Source organism: Pholcus phalangioides, unplaced genomic scaffold (assembly GCF_987345545.1).
Source record: "Pholcus phalangioides strain wild (caught in Gottingen) unplaced genomic scaffold, Ppha-v1.0 ptg000022l_1, whole genome shotgun sequence".
Lineage (NCBI taxonomy): Eukaryota > Metazoa > Arthropoda > Arachnida > Araneae > Pholcidae > Pholcus > Pholcus phalangioides.
In genome coordinates, this window is record NW_028301615.1 from 3,834,080 (window position 1) to 3,857,100 (window position 23,021).

The 23,021-nt window shown below is 38.5% G+C and overlaps 1 protein-coding gene across 2 annotated transcripts in view; it reads right to left on the minus strand.

Annotated features, from left to right (window-relative positions):
- LOC149069367 (inactive pancreatic lipase-related protein 1-like) overlaps positions 1-22,657 on the minus strand; it is a 47,838-nt gene extending 25,181 nt beyond the window's left edge. Inside the window, exons 1-3 of one of the 2 annotated variants that reach the window (XM_089250163.1) lie at positions 22,373-22,657; positions 20,388-20,809; positions 12,120-12,366 (exon numbers count right to left, since the gene is read on the minus strand). In XM_089250163.1, coding sequence (XP_089106289.1) covers positions 12,120-12,366; positions 20,388-20,809; positions 22,373-22,394 — 691 coding nt within the window. In that variant the 5' untranslated portion in view covers positions 22,395-22,657. The remainder of the gene's footprint in view (positions 1-12,119; positions 12,367-20,387; positions 20,810-22,372) is intronic. The other variant, XM_089250164.1, reaches the window with a different exon arrangement.
- Positions 22,658-23,021: the final 364 nt, after the last annotated feature.

Consider the following 23,021-nt stretch of genomic DNA (forward strand, 5'->3'; position numbering starts at 1 on the left):
TCTGCACTTTCATCATAACTGCTTCCAGAGTTTCTCTCATCTAATCTTTACATCTCCTGGAGTATTTCTTCAGTAAATATACGTTTTCTCGTCATTTTAAACCAATGTTTCCCAAAGTGGGCAATATCGCCTCCTGGTGGGCGATAGAAAGGGCCAAGGGGGCGATAGAAGCCACGGGTATAACAGAGGATCCTATGGGTTCGCTTGAGTTGGGGGGGGGTGAGGGAAAAATTTATCTGAAAAAGGGGGCGGTGGAACAAAAAGTTTGGGAAACTATGTTCTAAACTAACTGTTTGAAAAGATCACATGCACTCAAATTTTCTACGTCCAAGAATAAACAATTTAACGGATAATATGGCAAGAATGCTTGACAAAAACCAAAAATGACACACCTGCTGACGACACTTGCAGATAAGAATGAGAGGAAAAGAAAGGTCACACACAAGGTCAAATGCAAAAAAGACTTTCAGAAGGATTATAACCTACTTAGAAATCAATTGTGACGACGATAGTAGTATTTACCGCATAATGTGCTAGAATATAAGAAAGAGTCACTATGACCCCGCCTCGGTCTTTCTAGGTATATCCGCTCGTAGCTTCGTTGTTAAAAAAGATAACGAAAGGAAGCTTTGGTATACAATAAGAACATGCTAATTCAGGAAAAGTCCAGAAATTCCAGGTGGTTCGTTTATTCTTAGCAGAGATATGTAAGCTTAAACAGCGTGCAAGGTCAAAAAGACCCCCGTTTCGTCTTCCTACTGTTAATATTTCATCATTGATAAATGGAACTTGCAAATGCGGATTATGCGATATCATTTTGTCTTGAAGTAACAGAAATTTTCATCTACGCATTTATGAACAAAAAATATAATGTATAAAGCGCCCGTTAACTCATCTATTCGAGGGAAAGTGACCGTGGTATGTCGGTCACGGAAAACAAATTGGTATACGTAGGTTTACCGTATTTTATCGGTGGAAATACGGGAGATAGAGATCCTAAGTAAAGAATTGCTTATTGTTAGGCCGACCATATTTGCTCGAGAAAAATACGTGAAATTGGGATTCGAAATACGGGAAAATGCGGGACAATGTCAATTATCGCTAAATGATGCCAAAAGTAAGCGAAGTTGTTAACTCGTGCTAAAATCACAGAAAATTCGCCAATCGCGAGAAATAAAGTGCCACTTCAAATTACAGTGAATTAAAAAAAAACATGACAAATGTGTGAGATGAATATTCTTGTTTTTAGTCTCTTAATGAGGCTTTTTGAATCACGTTATATTTTCCTTTTTCTGGAGGGACATACATGGTAACCAATATGGCGACTTCCTGCGCAACTCGTGAAAGACATAAATCAAAATTAAAGAAACGTAGAAATGAATTGTTTTTTTTTTCTTTTTGATGGGTGCTAGATATTTCGAAAATTTTCTTGAAGATCAAGTTATGGATTTGCCTGCTTTTGCTTCAAAAAATGCTTGATTAAAGCTGCGGAATTTCTTCAGTGTAATTTATGGGCCCATAATTAACTTCAAAACATCCTAAACTATATAGATTGATGATATTGAATATTATAAAACAATACAGAAGTATTAATTCTCATTTTTGTGCTTGAGAAGATATAAGTAAATGTTATTGCATGAATATCTAACTCAAAAGTAGGTCCGGCTAATTATTTTATATTTAATTTTCTGTGCTTCATATTTCTAAGCGAACTCAATTTTTCGAAAATCGAGAATTCAGTTCAACTTTTAAAATTATTGATGAGGCGGAAAACCCTACTAAATATCCACATTTCTACGGTAAATTCGGCAATTTTAACATTGATTTCCATGGGAAAAACATGCTGTGCTTGTCCCTCCAAGTGATACTGATGATCATAGGCGTACGCAGAATTTTCTCGAGGGGGGGATTTGAAATTTGTTTACCCTCTGAGGGAGTTTTATCTTTTTTCCTGTAAAATAACACTATAATCTTGGCTCGGGGAGGGAAGGGGGGTGGTTAGAACCCCTTCCCCCCCTTTGAGTGCGCCAATGCTGATGATGATTATGATATCTATTCCAAAAGCCTCATTATCGTGATGTAATTTCTAAGGTGGGAAGATAATTTTAATCGTTGATTTGAAGAATAAAAAGCCAAGTTGACTTCGTTGAAAATATTTGAAAACTCGGGACATTTCTGCAAAAAAGTCGGGACAGCAAAAAAACAGAAAAAAACCGGGACTGTCCCGAGAAATACGGGATGTATGGTCACCCTGCTTATTGCTATTCTATCTCTCAAAAAATTGTCAAATGTTGAAAAATTGCTAATTATGGTTAAAATTGATGGGAAAGAAATGCTGATGGGTATGTACGAAGAAGGACTACAATAAATTGCAGTAAATAAAAATGTATTTCACGAAATAAATGTTATGTTATTGATATTTTTTTTTAAATGTCTTGTTTTTGTTATGTAAAAAAGAAACACGTCACAAATATACGACACAAGCGTTTATGTTTACAATCATAATTAATCGTACCGTGATTTGTAAGAAATTAAAACTATCTTCCTCCACGTTTTCAGTCAAGTTTCAGTGAGTCAAGTGAGTTTAGTCGAAAATACGGGAGATTTTGAAAAACAAATACGGGACATTTTGAAAAACAAATTCGGGACGGTGAAAATAAAAGATAAATAGCAAAATATAGGCCTTTTTAGCAAACGTTTTGTGGTGACCTTATGCATATGACACATATGTCACGCATTTCCCGGGACATTCCAGGGACATTTTCACTTTATTTTGGCTGTCCCGACTTTTTTGCAAGAATGCCGTGGTTTGTCGCGAATGTTCTACATTGAAGAATCTACAAAGCCTACTTTTAGATGGTTATAGTTTTATTATGGATATACTTTATTAAAATCAACTATTGAAATTATATTTCGACGCATAAATTATATCACTATAATTACAACTATGAATAAGAATATTCACCTCACATACGTCATGGCTTTTTTACTTTCTTGATAAAGTGATCCTCAAATATGTTCTGTATGATCCTGTATGATCTGTCCAGGGAATTTGTTAATGTTAATAAACATCCATGCCCGAGAGAATCAGGGTTCGAACCAACACTTCCACAGTAAAACGCTAGCTTCCAAACTACTCCACTGCAAGACGGCAAATACTAAACGTTGATTTAATTGTTTGCCCCTTCAAACGTTTTATTTCGTTATTTTACAATGTACTTCGTGGAATCCAGTTTTGTCCACTGCAATTCTCTCAGAGTAATGTTTTTATTCCTGCCATTGGTGTTTTTTAGTGATTTCTGCAAAAGTTGGCAACTTTGTTTACATTCGGCGGCAGTTATGGCGATGATTGGCGATGTTCCGTATTTCACCCGTATTTGAAATCCTGAGTTCCGGTATTTTTCTCGAAGAAATTTGGTTAGCCTAAATGTGCAATAAAACTTAGTGACACGGTTTTTACAATCTACCAAAATTACGTGAATTCTTTGGATAGCAATGAAATCATTTACCTCAGCTTTGGGAGCTTACGTCAGTGGTGAAATAATTGACGTTATGTGTCTCATCAGGCCCCTAGCCAGAAATTTCATTCCAAGGTCAAGGGGGGATCACTTTCATTTCATGGGGAGGGACCAAAGTGATAGAAAACTGGTTCCAAAATTTTTTACGTCGCGGGGCACTTTTCAGAATTGTTATCATTGAGCACTAATTTTGACAGCATTTACAGGTTGATGCCATGTATAAAATACAGTAATTATGATAAATCTGGTGATTATGCATAATCGCCGGTTATTATGCACAATAATTTCATCCGTTTTGATCAGTGATTATCCATAGTAATCGATATAAATCCGGCGATTATGCGTAATTACAGATTTATGCCATTTTGTTTACAGTAACATATTCCACGAAAAACGTCCGAAAGCGATAAAATGTTGTTGTCCGTATCCGATTTGAAATTCCAAAAAGAAATTACCCGGTTAAATTCAGTTGTGATTTATTTTGACGAATGAATTTTAATTTGACGAAAATGTGACATTTAATATCGTCCATCCACAGATCCCTTGTCAAGAAAGCCAAAGGAAAAGTTTACAGAAAAAAAATTAAGAAAAATTATATTAAATTGTAATCGTATAAATTGAATATTTTATACCAGATAAACAGATCCCTTTTCCAGAGAGCCAGACGTTTCCCGGAAAAATCGAAGAAAACTGTTTGAAAATTTAATTTGACGACACCGTCCCTCAAGGGATTCCATTTCAAGAGAGCTAAAGGAAAACGTTTGAAATTGAAAACTGTGCGAAAGTTTAATTTGACGACACCGCCCTTCAAGGGATCCCTTCTCAAGAAAGCGAAACAGAAATGTTTCCGGGAAAAAATGACGAAAATTCTGTGAAATTTTAATGCGACGAAATTGTAATATTTTATACCACCCCTCAACAGATCCTTTTTCACGAGAGCGAAACGGAAACGTTTCCGGGAATAAATGACGAAAACTCTGTGAAATTTTAATTCGATGAAATTGTAATATTTTATACCGCCCCTCAACAGATCCTTTTTCACGCGAGCGAGAGGGAAACGTTTCCGGGAATAAATGACGAAAACTCTGTGAAATTTTAATTCGATGAAATTGTAATATTTTATACCACCCCTCAACAGATCCTTTTTCACGAGAGCGAAACGGAAACGTTTCCGGGAATAAATGACGAAAACTCTGTGAAATTTTAATTCGATGAAATTGTAATATTTTATACCACCCCTCAACAGATCCTTTTTCACGAGAGCGAAACGGAAACGTTTCCGGGAATAAATGACGAAAACTCTGTGAAATTTTAATTCGATGAAATTGTAATATTTTATACCGCCCCTCAACAGATCCTTTTTCACGCGAGCGAAAGGGAAACGTTTCCGGGAATAAATGGCGAAAATTCTGTGAAATTTTAATGCGACGAAATTGTAATATTTTATACCACCCCTCAACAGATCCTTTTTCACGAGAGCGAAAGGGAAACGTTTCAGGGAAAAAATGACGAAAATTCTGTGAAATTTTAATTTTATGTAATATTTTATACCGCCCCTAAAGAGATTTGTTGGAAGAAGATATTTCATACTTTGCCTGGATTGTGTTTAGGCATTGTGCCTAGGCAAAGTATAGAATAAAACCGGTATTTCATACTTTGCCTGAAACGACCAGGCATTCTATAGAATGCCTGGATTTCATACTTTGCCGGTAGCATATACAATACTTGAAGAGTGATTCCGCTACTATTGAATCTCCAATGTTTGTAAAAGTTGGAGGGGTGGGGAAGGAGAGAATGGCATGGGTCTGTCTTTGGGGGATGTGGTGGTGACAGTATCTCTTTGTGATGAAACTAGCCAATGGTCACTCTCAAGCGGGCCATACAGTAACAACAAACCATAAAAAAATACCAATCAAGACCTGGGGTATTATTTGTCAACGCCTTTTCAGGAGGATCTGTGTTACGTAAGATCAAATTTGAAATGATTATAACCGGGAATTTCATGTTGAGAATTTACTATTTGCAAATGCGGACTCGTGTAAAATTACTTTATGTTCAGATTTTTTTTTTTAAATTGAGTATTTGTTTTACATCTCTTGTGTGCTTTTTGTATTGATTTCTTGTTATCATTGAAAAAAGATAGAAATCAACATCTACATTTTAACATCGGAAAAAAGGTAAAATATTTTCCTGTTTTTATTTTCCATTCTAAAGTTTGTGTTTGATGTCTCAGTGCCAGCTCTCAAGCTAGGACAGTGTTGACAATTTAGTAATTTTCTAACTAGATCTGGCCTTTTTCTTGGCCATTTGGATGTAAAAAACCCGTCTAGTTGCTAGTTGTTTGTCTAGTCCTTTTCAAAAAATTTCCTGTGCACTAGTAGCCTATTATTAAATCACGTGAAAATACGGGAATGTTCCGGGAAATACGAAACGTATGCAGAGGCGGATTTAACGGCGGACGCACCGAGCGCGCATCCGGGGCCCCGACTTCTAAAGCACCTCGAAAAACCAAAACTTCACACTTTTTCTAATTTAAGGGAGCCCAATATTTTCTTTTGCACCTGGAGCCGACTTTAATCCGTCACTGGACGTATGGTCATCCGAATAATGATTAAAATTAATTCTGGTTGCTTTAGTCCGGTTTCTAGTTGTTTTCGATCATTTTTAGGGTTGGTAAGTTTTTTCCATACCAGGAAAAACTAGAGTAAAAAAGTCCGGATAAAAATAGGTTTTTGTCATGCATAAAACAAATCCATACTCCCCACATTTATATATTCATGTCTAGGATCATTAAAAAAAAAAATCAATGCAAAAGAATTGTATATTGCTACAACGACCATGATCATCCCGGACGGGTCCTTCTATAATTTATTTATTGCGTAAAAAAGCCAAAAAAGATAAGAATTGCCCGGCCCAGAGCTAGGGTGTGGGGACTTTTCCTAGGTCATTGTTATGGAATGTTCGCTATATTGTGGGTGTGTGTCATTAAAACGAGCACCGACTGTATCTCTATTTGTATATGTATTTTCCATCAGATTATAAAATTGATTGTTGTAATGATTTCTATGTCTCATTTACATATAATACACGTTGAGTCAAAAAAATTTTTTCCATGAAATCAATTTTTGCCAGTTTTTCCCTGGTTTTTACCAGTTTTCGCCACTGTCCCGGCGAAAATACCTCTTTCATTCAGCCCCTTTTGGACAATATTTTCCTCTCGTCTTATCGGGGCCTCCCAACCCTCATCCACTAGTGAGAGAGCTACACACTTTTCACTAATTGAATTGAATTTAATAAAAACTAAATTAATAATAAACAAAAATTTTATAGATAAGATCGATCTCTGGAACTTTGAGCCAGGCATGGTTCCAGAAGGTGGGTAACCATCCCTTCCTCAAGAACCGAGAAAAATAGGTCTGTGCAAAACTGAGCGATGCAGCGAACTTACAAGCTAACTCGATCTTCCCGACGCATCACCCTGAGTCCACGCCTACCCTGGGTTAGAGTTTAGTAAGCTTCACTTTTTTTTAAGGGGGTGGGATTATGCATGACCGTCTCAACATCGGGCAAAGTGATGTTTTGGGGTCCGATACTTAGTTGGGAATTAATATTTACATACTTACATTTAAAAATCATAGTACCCCAGATCTTATTGTGTACGGATCTCACTACTAACGGATATGAAACCCCGGGTCATGCTCACGTGGGCCCATAGGTTAAGATGGGCTGTGTTGCATTTTGAAAATAGTCACATTTCCCCTCCCCCATATTTTACTTGAAAGATTTAATTCGTCAGAGCTGTCTGTGTGTGTGGCCACTTTTACCACTCGTCATGAGCAGAGACACTAACGTGAAGAAAAGATTGGGGGGGGGGGGTTGAAAGTTGCTGGTCGTCCCGTATATACGAGACTCAATCGCGTACGCAAAAGGGGGTATACATAGCATTGTTTTTTTCCTAAATTATTGAGGGGGGGGGGGGACAGCAGCAGCCCCCTAACAATATCTATTGTTGGTGGGCCCTCAAATGACCTCAGCCACTAGTTTCCCTGATCAAAATAAATATCTTGTCAAACGTGTTTTTATACCCCCCCCCCACCCTACTCCAGAGGATCGCAATCCATACTTTGAATCCCCGATATACTGTATTCGTAGTTTCTAATGCTCTCTTGGTAAGTCCCACTGTTCTTTCCCCGACAAGGCGCAATACCATCCATCGTATGGAGTATATACGCAGGTCTATACATTTATAACATTCCGGGGCATATGTAAATGTTATAAACTTGCAATATATGAACAAAATTTATCAAACTTACCAAAATGGTTTGTGATTATGCATATTTACCGGATTTATCATATTTATCGTAACATATACATAGAACAGGGATGTGCATAAATAGAGAGAAGTGGTTGAGAGCGGGGCCGCAACTAAATACTTCGTAAGCTGGGGAAAACACGCATTTTGGCACTTCCCTCGTGTATTGTAAAAAAGAGTAGTTAAAGGGTGAATTTCGTGCCCTCTCAAGTCTACTGATGGGAACGCTAGACCCGCTTGCTGTGTAATTGTGACACAGGTTGAGGGAGAATAAATTAAAATAGTAAAATAATCACTTCTTTTTAACAATTACAACTGTCACGTTCGGCAAAATGTTATCAAAAAGGATTTTTCTCTGTATATCTAATAATATCCACAAAGGAAGAAGTAAACGAAAAACTAAGATTGTTTAGAGCAGCGGTTCTCAACCGGTGCTCCGTGTGCTCCTCCATTCGTGTGAACTCCCAAGGGGCTCCGCAGTAGCTCGAAAATAAATCTACGTCATCAAAACAAAATCTACAGAACCAATCAACCAACACGGTTGTTTCAATTGTATCGACCCCTGTTACTTCTAGTTGTCTTCAAACTGTATCGAAGGAGCTGCAAAAATCAGATGGTGATGAGTGGTGCCGAGGAATGAAACTAGATCTGAAATGGCTACTAAGAAACAATACATGTTTGACCGAATTGAAAAAAACGGGAGATAAACAAAAAATCGTATTTACGTTGTGTGTAACATATGCCGCGAATACGAGTATATAGCCAAAAAACACTCGAAATGGTATGGTACCCATAGCTGAAGCAATTCGAGCTGATTCTAAAGAAAAATTGAAACTGGTAGTTGAACATCTTCAGTCAGAGATCCACAAGAAAGTCGCAGAACATTAGGAGCTGGAGAAAGAATGGAAGAAAGGTTCCACAAAACATCCATGGATGGAACAACTCTAAAAACATTCGGCAAAAGTATTAGGATTTCTTATTAAGCTCGCTTTTGATGCTTATTGATATAGTTTACTCTTACGGTTTCTCTCTGATAAGGCCACGCACCCTCTTGTTTTTTACCTGTTTAATGCATTTTTTGCGTACCTTCAGGTATATATTTGTGCAAATGGTTATATTCTCCTTTTCTGCATATACAATTTCACCTTGCTTCATTTTGTACATGCAATCATTTTCTAATTCGCATATGTTTTTTCAATATTGTTTTGAATCAATGCCAACACAATGTGTGATTATCCTCATTGTGCGTAATTTTTGATTGCAGCACGCCCTGTAAACTTCTGCTAGATTTCTTGCTATGATTTTTTTTAAGTTTTAAATCTCCGCCCTCCCTGTTTTGCACATGTTATGCAATGTTTGCTCCGTTTTCTTCTCTTGTATATATAATTAATATTCAAGCCAATGAGACTTATAACTCAACTGGCCACACTCCTTGTGGCATGGAGCTTATATAGCCGTGGTGGCTGAACCTAGTTTTTGTTCTGTTCTCCTTGCTACCGATGGTGAATCATGAAAATAGTTTTTTTGTTCCTTTGGACATCAGTATGAAATAAATGTAATAATTTCGATTAATTAATATTAATAGAGTATTAATTTAAAAAATTGAATCACATTAGCAAAATTTAGTTATAATTAATTAATGAGTTTAATAATTAATAACTTTTATTAGTCAATATTTTAGTAATTAATAACTTATTAATTAATATTTTTATTCAAATTTGAAATTTTCGCCTGCTATATCATTTGTACGAACACACTGGAACTTATTCCGCTTCGAGTGTCCTTTTTTCCTAGTGCCCCACCAGTCCGAATTTCTTATAAAATGGCCTGCCTTTAGGTCCATATTTGGTCCGCGGGTCAAGGGTCTACCATTCAAAACTTGAAGGATGGGTCGAAATGAATTTCTTAAAGAGAAATTTTGAGTTCTTACCCTTCAAATAGCATTGAAATTAACAGAAATTGATTATAATAACGCATAAAGGTGTTTTTCTTTCAAAATTTTAATTTAAAAAAATGTTTTTTGCATTAAAAAATAATTTTTTTTCGTCTGGAGGGAGTTGCACAAGCTTCCTATGCCCCCCCCCCTCCCGCGTACGTTTCTGATCCCACCAATATGCGTTAGGAGGTAGCAGGCAGTGCTGACGAAATTTTGCTGACAAGGGGAGGAGGTTCAGAGTCTGACTTTTGATGACGGAGGGGGGGGGGGAGTCAAAATAGCTAAAAATGTGCTGACGTAATACTTGAACGGCCCCTAACGGCAGATAGCCGAAATTAAACGACGAATCCTAACGCGTATCGGCATGCCATGGATGTCGTCTTCAGAGGATGCACCGTAATTTTCTGCATATACAAATTTTACTAGTGTAAAGAATAACAAAATTAGGGTAAGCTGTGTCGAGACACGGTCGAAATTTTAACGATTTTTTTTTATTATTCATTTATTCAATATTGTAGGCCCTAGGCCTATATAAAAGAATGCATAGATATTCTTTGATATTGTGCAAAAAAACTAGTGATAGTGTTGACATTAGAACTTGGGAGTTTGTTGACACCAATGGTATGAGGAAAGAAGCTGCTTTATTTTAAGGGGATGGTTTGGCTAGAGTACCAGAAGTATCAAAGTTAAGATGACCATGAAAAATCTTATAAAGCAGGGTTGGTCGAGAAATGAGATAAAGAGTAGGTGGGGGGGAGGAGATTAAGTTCGTTTTTAAGTTCGGACACGGAAGCAAAAGGTGATCAGCAGTCGTAGATGAAACGGGTGGATTTATTTGAGTTTGTCTATGTTAAATGAAGGCGTAGGGGTCCCAGATTTCAGCGACGTAGGAGAGTACGGGAGAGATGCAAGTTTGGTAGCAGAGCAGTCTGATATCCCGAGTGGAATGTTTGCGGTTTGCAGCGTTGGAAAAAAAGTTTGCTGAGACATTTCAGGAAAACGTAATCAGCATGTTTGTTCCAACGTAGGTCAGCTGATATCAAGGTATTTAATTTCAGAAACTTGAGATAGGGTTAAATTATTGATTGAGTAAAGGTACTCAACAGGAAGTAACTTACGGGTAACTCTCTCATGAAAACTTATTGATAGGAATCTCCTGTAGTCAACACCAGTCAGAGATAGAAGCCAAATTATGTTGGAGAAATTCTTAATCGGATAGTTGGTGAATGATGCGAAAAATCACGCAGTCATCTGCAAAGAATCTAGTTGTGCAGCTGAGGGATTCAAAGAGGTCATTAATGTAAATAAAGAATAATAACGGGGAGAGGACCGATCCTTCAGGGGTACCAGACTTTATGTAGGCTGATAGGGAGTTATGATCTTTAAAATGGACAAACTGTTTACGATATCTTAGGAAAGCCTCCACCCATTTAAGCGATTGTACGTTGAGGCCAAGATTAGAGAGTTTATGGAGAAGTTTATCATAGTCTTTATCGTATGCTTTAGAGAGATCAAGGAAAATAACATCAGTTTGATGTTTTTTTATCTATGGTTCCTGAGAGGTTGTGGAAGAGGGTCAGTTGAGAGGTAGTAGAGAGGGCTTTTCTAGAAAGAGAGCTTTGTTGATTGGGGGGGGGGGGGGGGGGGGTAGGGAAGTTGATAGAGTCTAAGAGAATACAGAGATTTCTTTTGCTACAATGTGTTCGAAGATTTTACAACAGGAAGAGGTGATTGTTATTGATAGTTTATTAATCATATCTCCGTTAATTTGAGAAAAAAAGGGATTATAGTTTTTTAAATGCTCCTTATTGGCTTTCATTTCAGTATATTCTTGTAGAACTTTCCAAGACAATTCCAACGACACCTCACATACGGTGATAACAGGCATTACTATGCCTGACAGGGCTCCAGCATTGGAGCAAGGGATGATTCTTATCATTTTTTGTTTTTTAACACTATAATAAATTCACTATAGAGAGGCCCATGAGAAATCTGACTGGGGCTAGCTAAAGATCCCATCCTAGGCAGCCTAGGGGGCCTTGCAGCAGGATGTAGGGGACATGGCGTGATCCGATGACATCTCACTAGCACATCGAACCAGGGCCATCTTAAGGGCATAATGACTAGTGACCCTTATAACTAATCAAAGTGACTTGACGGTCTACTAAAATGCCGTCGGTGATCAACAGGGTTAAACTTTTCGCTTTAAGGGTGTGCTATACGATCATTTGTTGAAATGACAGTGGAAGAATTGAATGAAGATGAAACAAAGTATTACGTAAGAAACGTCAGGTGACCAAACATGCAGTATGAAATCGGTACAAAACTATAATACAAATCGGTTATCATTTACCAGTGATTCTTCCAGGCTTAGTTCCCCTGAGCGATTTCATACGTTTTCCAACGAAGCCGCTGACGTGAGCTCCGAGACTGAAGCCGATGACGTGAAGATTTTTTTCTGGAATGCCGTATTTCTCTTTCATCACGAAGTACAGGGCAGCGATCTGAGCACCCACCAACTCCGCGTTAACAGCGGCGTTTATGTAATGAGGTATCGCCGCTCCTTTGCTCCAATCCACTGCGATGACGTTCAGATCATGCTGTTCAACAGATTTATACAATATAACGCATTAGTCTCCATCGTCTACTTAACGGTATGAAATAAACAAAATGGTGAGTAAAATAAACAAAATAAACAAAAAAAAAACAACGTGGGTGAGAGGTCGTGGGCACATTTTAAAAATTTATAAAGAAAATTAACCACTTGACACAAAAGGAGTGTTTGCAACAAAACACTTACCGTGGCCATACCCCCTCCCCAAGGGTTGGGCTGATCTATAATTAAATGACGATTTATAGCTACAGATACCGCCCTGTTTCTGTTAATTCACGGAACCACTCGAATAAAGAGGGATCGGCATAACCACACTTTCGTTTATGTCAGCGTTTCTCAGTTTTTGTATAAGTTCGACAAACCATATACAGTAGTGGTTGTTTATGTTTCAGTCACCCACGGCTTCCTTGCTTCAGTCAATGCTCGTGGGCGGTTCCCCAGAAAAATCTGAAAGAACAACAACTACTAATATTTTTCAGGTTATAGTTTTGCCGGCGATGGGTGGCAACGGGGATTGTTGTCAACGTTTTCGCCGCGCAAAGACGTGAGCCAGCACCTCATAGATGAGGTTCTGCGTGAGCTCACTCAGCTATAAGGAAAGTGGAGTGAGGAGAGGACCCTTTTATCATACCCTTTTGGAGTAAAGTAAGCAAAACATTCACTGAACGTATAATGCAATTGGGAAATGCGAGACCTACATTCCGTCTTTTTTTCCACTTTTCGGCCAATAATTATGCATTGTTCATCTTAAAAAAAATTTATAAAAATTATACTCTTCTTTTCGTACAAGAAAAATACTTTTTTTTTAAAAATCTTAAAAGGAACTACTTTTTTTTATAAAAAAAAAACCACAATATACATTTCTAACATTATTTTTTGCATTTTGGTGAAAGATTCCTCTTCGAAAATTCATAGCAGTGAATATTTCCGTGAATTAATTCTGCTAAAAAAGAACTTTCAATGCCAGAAATGAAATAAAAATTAGAGTAAAAATATTTTTTTCCAACATTATATATACAGCAATGTACACATACAAGTTTTTCAATAAACAATTTAAAAACAGATCCACGGCATAATTTGAAATATTGAAATCACAATTCACAAGAGCACTCATATTTTTGCTATCAAATAGTTACTTAGTTACAATACAAACCTTTGTCTAGAATTGTATACAGACAAACTGTAAATTTGAAGGGATTTTTACCCTCCAACATACGCAATTATTCACAGCATATAAGAAATCATTTTCATTAGATTTCTTTTCATCATGCCTCTAGAACTGTCATTTTTTCTCACATTGCAAGGGTACCAGAAACTAACACCTTTTCCTCTAATTAAGACTTTGCAATATTGCATACATAGCTCAACAGTAATCAACACATTGAGGAAGAAGACCAGGTGGTAGCCCAAAATTTTAATAAAAGATATTTTTATTTCACAGGTGATACTTTAGAATTTAAATGAACTTGGAACTATCCAAAAAACTTTGCATTAAATTGTCATTTTCACAATTATGCAATCGAAACTCAAGGAAGACCAGAAGTGCCAACATGAAGAAACATGGCATTGTGTATTTATTAATTGCGGAGTTGACGTGGAAGAACATGTAAGTCACAAAAATCAAATCTTATAGGACAATGTAAATTTGGACAATTTTATGGAACATATTTTGTCAGTTTGTCGGTCATGAAAATTCTAACCCAAATAGTTATAAGCAATTTCTACAACGATTTCAAAAAATATTTATGAAGTTTAAAACTACACTGCTGGCTACCCAAATTGCAACACCAAGAAAGACAAGAGATATCGCAACAATATTTATTTTGTAGATAACATGTTGACCAAGCATCAAATGATTAAATTTATAGACTTCTGTGAAGTGTGGTTCCTGCCAAAATCAGTAGCCAGTGTAGCCGCCATTGTTGGAGATCACCGCTGCGACACGCCTCGGCATTGATTCAAAGAGACTTTGGATGTGTTCTTGGGGTACAGCAGACCAAGCAGCTTCCACGCGTTGCCAAAGTTGATCTGGTGTGGCAGCTGGGGATGTAATCTGGGTCAATCGTTGAGCAACCATGGACCACATGTTTTCTATCGGCGAAAGATCCGGAGAGCGAGCTGGCCAGGGAAGCAATTCAATCTGGCGATTGACGAAGAACCTTTGGACAATGCGTGCCACGTGTGGTCGCGCATTATCCTGTTGAAATATGGCTGTGTGCAAGCCCTGAAGGTAAGGAAGGACAACTGGCTCCAACACCTCGGAGATGTAGCGCTGGCTTTTTAAAGTACCGGCAATGCGTACTAGAGGAGTGCGAGAGTGATATCCAATACCGCCCCATACCATAATACCCGGTGCAGGACCAGTGTGGCGGTGCATAACGCAGCTGTTCAGAATCCTCTCTCCACGGTGTCTCCAGACTCGAATCCGACCATCGTGGTGTTGCAGACAGAAGCGTGACTCGTCAGTAAAGACAATTTCATTCCATTGTGCCGTCCACATCCTTCTTTCATCGCACCATTGGCGGCGGAGACGTCTGTGGTTCTGCGTCAAGGGTAGACGAAGCAATGGACGTCTTGCGGACAGACCACTCTGCTGTAAACGGCGTCGAATGGTACGCGCAGACACTGGATGATGCGGTACAGACTGAATGTGCTGTGCTATGGTTCGTGATGTGGCTGAGCGATCCGTCACTGCCATACGCCTGTCATCACGTGAAGTGGTGTACTGAGGTGGATGCGATCGAACACGTCGGTCCGTCGTACCCTCCTGCATCCAACGATCACATATCCGCATTACAGTTGTTTGGTTTCGTCCAACACGACTACCGATTTCCCTGAAAGATAATCCACAATCTCGGTAGGCCACTATCCTTCCTCTGTCGAACTCGGATACTTGATCAAAAGATGATCGCTGTTTTCTATGAGGCGTAATTGATCGTTTTTTTGAAAAAACCACAAGAAAAACACAATTGCCGTACTTCAAATTGTCGAAATCTCCAAGCCTTAAATAGCGCTTTGAAGTGGCGCCACAGGCGCGCGTGATGTGCGTCTGCGCTGAAATTCTAATAATTTGCATATCTCACCTCCGCTAATGCATGTTGTAAATTTCATATTATTTGCATGCTTCCTTCAGGGTGTTGCATTTACGGTGGCCAGCAGTGTAATACGAAATTATTTTTTTATTTTGAATTATACTCATTAAACAGAAATTGAATGTGAAATTAAAACTACATGCGTTTGATTTTACGATTGCAGTATAAAAATCAATGCATCTTTTAATATAAAACCACGTGCACTTACTTATGGAACTGAAGTTTATTTCCCGTCTTCCTTTAATTTTGCCCATCAGTTGGTGCAATTATAGGCAGAACACAATATCACCATTTGTGTATGTGCAGATGGACAACTATACTAATGAAATAATATGAAAACAACTGAAAAAAATACTGAAGATGGAAGTTTCCCCCATTGTTTACATGCTGAAATATGTAATGTTTTGCCTATTTCGCTCCGTCACGCCCACTTTTGTATTCCTCCGCATCGACTCGCACATATCCTTGTTATTATGTAGGGAATCTTCACTCAGTTTCCTTATAGCTCAGTTCGTGAGCTGCTGCGATATGCGATGATCTTTCATTTCTTTAATTAAATACTAATTAAAATACATCTTCGATGAAATGTTTCATCATTTGAGTGATTTCAAGATTATTATTCTGAAGTGAGATGCATGTGGATGATTGCGCGAAGCGTTGCAGTGGAGTGAAATCCACGTGGTAACGAGCCGACCGGTGTTGAGGTTTGAATTCGCCGATGATGATAATGGCGATTTCCGCGCTTTTCAGGACGACGCCTTTTTACGACGGTGAAGGTTTCAATTTTATGACCACGACGAATTTCGTTGACTTACGACGGCAACGGAAAATTCCTTTGGTGAAGGAGCTATGTGTATACCGAAAATAAGCATGCTTACTCGCAATAAACGTGTTAGAAACTGAAGCTGTTGTTGAACAGGTGCAGACACATCTATCGTGAAACAAAATTTTACTCTGAAAGTAAATGCTGAAGTTTGTAACAGTGTTAAAAATCCCATCAGGGGTATTGGAGGTCTTGGTAATGATAAGGAATGACTGAAGTGAATGTTGTTATCGATAAGATAAAAATGAAAAGTACATCTCTATGTAGTGAAAGATGATACTTTTGAGGGACCAGATGTCAGTGGCGTCGGAGCCGGGGGTGCTCAAGCACCCACGGTAATTTGTGACATGGATCCGAACACCCCCAGAATTGATCCAGAAATTAAAATTTCCGATATAAAACTAAAGACGAGCACCCACAGTTTTGAAACACTTCCGACGCCCCTGCCAGATGTAGTCATTGGTAATAATGTTAGACCTTGATCGGTACGAGCCGGGGTTCCACTGCGTAATAATAACACAATCAGCAAACACCCTTCGTCAAATAACTCTGCCAATTGCACGAGCAGTAGTGTTTTTAAGCCATGATTGGAATAAGGACATAGTGTGGTGGAAACATTATGTGCGCCTAGCGCCATCTGATGGCCACAGTTGGAAATTGATATAGTTTGGGAAAATCGTATATTTTTGAATCTGGCCCAGACTGTTCCCCCTCCCATAAAATATTTTTCATCCGAGTATATTTCTACCACGAAAAAAAATAAATAAAATAAAAATATACTATAACAAATGATACAATGAAAAAAAAGTGATATCCTCCACCATTGTAACAATACTACACAAATTTATTTAATTAATTATTGGGATTTTTAACATACGAAGTCATTCCCAGGTGTCCCTGTTTCTAGGGACTGAAAACAAAGCATGAGAGATGTTCATCTACGTGTATTCCAAGAGGGATCTTATCAAGACCAGTATCTAGATTTGGAGGGGAAAAAATTATGTTGAAGAAAATTTTATTTTCATTAAATTACAGTAAGGGGAGGACTGATCTATGCATATGAAGAATGTTCTTCGGCCGTTGAAATGTGAACTTTTCCCTTGCTGTCATGGGGAGAGAATTCAGCCAGATGATCGAACTCGGAGTTAGAAAGCTCCTCGAAAAATTTCTTGGCGAGTTGTTGTTGGCGCCTTTTCGTATATCCTTGCTGCGACAAAGTCACGGGAGTCCCGTATATATAATGTCATGATCGCAACACCCCCTCTCCTCTTTAACGTATTCAGAAACCACATTCATACGTATATATACTGGGAACAACACTTCTTAGTTCTTTCTTTCCCTGGCATAGGAATTCCTACTACGCACACTTTTTTTTTTTTTATATAGGAAACTAGTTATAATACCCAGCACTGCCCGGGTTTTCTTCAATGAGGCTTTTTTGAATCACATGATATCTCCCTCTCTATTTCTTTGAGGGACATACAAACCGTGTCCAAGTTAATCAAAATGACGACTTCCTGCGGGACTCATGAAAGAAACAAATCTAGATTAAAGAAATATAGAAATGAATAGTTTTCCATTTTTTAAGGGGCTCTGGTATTTCGATTTCTCCCCCCACCCCCCTGAACTTCAAGTTATTGATCTGCCTGTTTCTGCTTCCAAAAATGCTTAGTTAAAGTTGTGGAATTTTTTCGATGCACTTTATGGGCCCATAATTAATTTTTAAACAACCTAAACTATATGTATTTATGCAGTTGAATATTAAAAGACAATAAGGAGACATTAATTTAATTTTCATGCTTGAGGATAAATAAAAAGTTGAAATCGATGTTATTGCATGAATATCCAGTTCGAAAGTAGGTCCGGCAAATTACTTCATATTTAATCTCCTGGGCCTCGTATATTTCTAAGCGAACTCAATATTTCAAAAATCGAGAATTCAATACAATTTTTAAAATTACTGATGTGATGGGGAAACCCCGACACAAATTTCCGCATTTCTACAGTTAAAATAAACAATTTTAACACTGATTTCTATGGGGATCATCCTTTGCCTGTTCCTCAAAGGGATGCCGATGATGATTCTGACGTCTATTCAAAAAGCTCTTGTTACTGGGAAGATTGAAAAAGTGGCAAACCATTATAAAGGCATAAACTATTATTCATGCACTGGCGGCGTTAAAGAAGTGGCAAACCATTGTAAAGGCATATACAGACACGTCTGAAACGCATTGCTAGGGAACCATGGTAACCAAAGTAAACGTTCCGAAAGTGATTGTTGAGGCCCAAAAACCATTGTTGCCCGACGGTTTTTCGCCCGTTTCGGGCATTTGCCCAGCTCTGGTGAACTTTTAAAGTAGCCTACGGTTCAATCCCGGACCTGTTTGGTATATGTGCAAAATTTGGGGACGATCGGTCTAAAGCTGTAGATTTGTATAGAGAACATACATACAGACATACTTTCACATTTATATATAAGACTAGCTGATACCCGGCGACGTTGCCCGCCCCGTAAAAAATTTATATACGTATATATAGCTTATTAATTCTTAATCAAAAAAATTTCTGCATCAAGTAAGAAAAAATTACTTTTATTTTTAAATATTTTAATTAAAAACTTGAAGCAATCGCTTGTGGATGTACAATATTTTTTGTTTTTCCGTCTGGTGTGTAGTACAAATGTGTGTATGTACAAATTTTTGCTATTACCAACACGCGAACAGGTGACGAAAAGGTGTCCGTGAGAAATACAGGGCTCAAGTAGGTTGATACCTGCCACTGCTAACGTCTGGCCTTACGCTTTGTTGATTGTCATGGCAAAAGTTAAACGAATCGGGAACTGTAATCGCTTTAAAGTGAAAGGCATTTCTTCGGTGATAATTGGGATACGTGGAATGAAGACGTCTCCTCCTTTTTCACATCCAGTTAGAATCGGTGCTTCGATGATGTAATTGTGCAATTTCTTCGCGCAGAGTCTGCTGCCATTGGAGAGTCTCGGTGTCTCCAAATTTCTTAAAAGCATTATAGGTGCTCCGACTTTGAGGGTCAAGTTGTATGGTGACATACCCGGAATATCAAAAGAGTTCAGAAATTCTGCCGGATGCAGAACTGTCTGCTCTGTGTCTGTGACAGCGTCAACGGATTTGTACAAAGCCACTCATGGTTTCGGTGGCTTTGTTCGATGTTTGGGAAGACTTTTCTGCAAGTTCTTGAACTAAGTTTAACAACTGGCACAATCTATTTGGGAACGTAATCAGTCCAGTGCTTCGGTCTACGGAAATTCTTCCATTGCCAAGTTTGATCAACTGACGTGAAAATGATAGCTGTGCTGAGTTATTTTGCAGTTGAACTCGCATGTTAGTGGATAATGATAATTTTTTAACTTCGTGCCAGAGTGTTGATGATTTGAGGCAAGCATTGAGTTCATCAGCTGGCGTTAAACATTTTTATTCCCAATTTTGCCATCGTAGTTGTTGTCCTCTGTTGTTAGCGACGTCATACGTCCAGCTTGTGCAGCGAATATTATTCAAACGCCTTTTAAGCATTTTTTAATCTATACATCTACGATGGGCTGTTGATGAGATAAAGGCCGCATTAGCACTTACAGGATACCCTGTATATAGGCTAGCAGAAATAAACGGCGCTCTTCCCGGGTTTTTTTCAATTACTGGGAGGATTGAAAAAGTGACAAACCGTTATGAAGGAATAAACTGTTATAATAACAGAATTAAAGGTGTGACAAACCATTGTAAAGGCATATATACACGTCTGAAACGCATTGTTGGGAACCACGGTAACCAAAATAAACGTTCTGAAAGTAATTGTTGAGGCCCCAAAACCATTGTTGCCCGACAGTTTTTCGCTTATTTGGGACATTTGCCCAGCTCTGACGAACTTTTAAAGTAGTTTACGGTTCAATCCCGGTCCTGTTTGGTATAATATGCAAAATCTGGCGACGATCAGTCTAAAACTGTACATTTGTATAAGGAACAGACAGACATACTTTCACATTTATGTATAAGATTATGTATGAATAATCACTTTCATCGTATTGATACATATGAATTGCATAAATAAATTAAAAATAGTTACTTTTTCCAGAAAAGCATTTTTCATGTTCCACATCCAAGTGATATTGTTTTTTCCACCGAATCCATGCACTATGAACTTCACTGGAAGCTCCGGATCGAGATTACTCCTGTCCAACGTCTCTGGTTTGGTGTAGTCGAGTATTTGTGGACGGTGGCTGTTCTTCCTAGTGTAAAGCAGGAATTGTGTCGCGATGTTTTCGGGCGTGTCGGGCAATTGTTTCAAGTGCTTGAAAGTTCCGTTGGTGTCGAAGCATCCCAGATCGTCGTAACATACGCTTGTGCTCGGCGCATTTTCAGCCATAGTCGTTTCTCCTTCTTGTCTCAAATTCAGCTGGCGCAGATCTTGCATAATGTACGGGTAGATGTCTGTCTCGTCATCCTGAGGTTTGTAAGAATGTCCAAAAACGAGCGGTGCACTCGCTGCTGGAAAACAAAAGGGAAACAAAGTGTAGATCTCAGTTTTTAAGCCCGATGTCTGTGGGAGTTCGTGTTAGCCGTTACAAAGCGAGAGACCCGTGTCACGGCAACACTTTCTGTTGCAGAAAACTTTCGCGGAAACTCGTGATATCACTGAAGTCGTCTATTTCACCTATAGTCACTGAATATACCACAAAAAAGGTAAAGATTTCGCATACGTCGGACTGCTATATCGAATGGCAACAGTTGAAATGAACGACTTCGGTGACGTCAAAGCTTCGCGCGGAGGCTTTCTGCTATAGAAGGTGTTGGTCAGGGACGGTACAGTTTTTTTCTCGAATAAATAGTGACGCGGGGCGGATCTGTAGGGACAAATTCAAGAAAAGTCGAAGTGGAGGAAAAACGGGACTGTCGCCGAAAATACTGGACAAAATGCGGGACATGTGGTCATTTCATGCTGATCCGCCCCGTAATGTGACCTTAATAAACGTAAGATGCAGGTAGAGAGAAACGGACACTGGATATGATAAATACAGCACCATCTAGTACTCCATGTCTTTGTAATGGGCATTCGCATACTCGGCACCTTAGGCCGATGACAGACGAGCGCGATTATCCCTGTACACAAAAACTGATACAATGGAAATATCGCCAGACGAGCGTTGTTTTTCATTGAGGAACCGGTTCATTATTTAAAAAAAGTTTCCCGTCCGTGAAGAGCTGAATGATCGTCTGGTGTATAACTCCGGTTAATTTTTCATTTTCCCCAAATTGAAAATCCCGTACTTGAAGTAACGCTCACGCGGTATCTACCTTGTACACGAGTTAGAGCCGCTGTAAAGAAATTGAACTAACATTAACCCCTTTGCTTACGAGCTATTGGCAAGAAATTCTGATGACCTCTATTTGGCGAATCGGTGATAAATATGGTAACCTTGTCCTAATTTAACCGCACGTTAGGAAAAGGAAAATAAGAAGAAGGAAAAAAAGTAGAAGAAAAGGAAGGAAAAAAATAAATGAAAAAGGAAAATAGTGTAAGTTGATAAGAGAATACGTACGAAGCAGATTTCTCTTTTCACCCTCGCCCTACCTGTTCTCGTTCGCTTTTATATATACTATATAGTAGAAGGATACATCACATGTGGGAAAAAATCACTAATGGAAGTATAGAAATAAACGGAGGAAACAACTTTTTTTTCTCCGTTCTATCTCATCAAAGCTTCGCGATGATGAGAAGAGAGGAAGAATAAAGAAAACAGAAAGAACTTGTTTGAATTTATTCCACTGGCATTTGGACGCAATATTACGTCCTTGATCGTAAAGTAGTTGAAAGCTACAGAAAAAAAAGACGTTGGTTATATTATATAGCACTTTTGTCCTCCACATACACGATCTAACGGTGGAAGGGGAGTAAGAAAATAAATCCAGTATTGTTCGAATGTATTGTTTCGGGAATCGTAATTCCAAATGTTTGTCGGCAAAGCTCTCCAATCGGAAGTCACGCGAGTAATATTTACGAGGTTTCTAAGACTAAAGACTACATAAAGTGTAATCCTTAATGAGACTTACCGATGAGAAGGAAGAATAGCATCTTTATAAGCACTGGCGAAATTATTGCAACATGAAAGGGTTTATTAGTGGGGTACGCGCGATCGCTCTTCTTTATTGCTCGCACAGTATATGAAAGACGCCTTTCTTCACCAATTTTTTTTCCCTCTTCTTATTTTCCGCTATATATTGTTATCTGGGAGACAAATTATTTATCGACTGTGAAATAGATACAATCCAATACGACACGCTCTGTTTTCTCTCCCATAAAGAGCGGCCATCGAATATGTAACGTTGGCTTATCATCTAAACACCTGGACACGTACACGAGAGATTTCCCCCCTCCGCACCACCCTCCCTCAAATATTATGACTTCATAGTGATATGGAACAGAAGCATAATCAAGGTCATTTTCTATTGTTATCGTTATTACTCGTCTTCACAGAATGCTAGTAGGAGCACATTCGCTCTTGAGCTAGAAAAATTAAGCGATGCTAATTCGGTTCAAATCGGAAATGATCATGTAAAAATGATCGAATCTAATTTATGCATGTACGTGTGTATTCAGAGCCTATACGCGTGCGTGGCAGCCGCGTACGATAAAAGTGAAACCACTTCAAGAAATGAGGAGTGGGCCGTCTTTTCGAGCTCGAGAGGGTGGGGAGAGGGA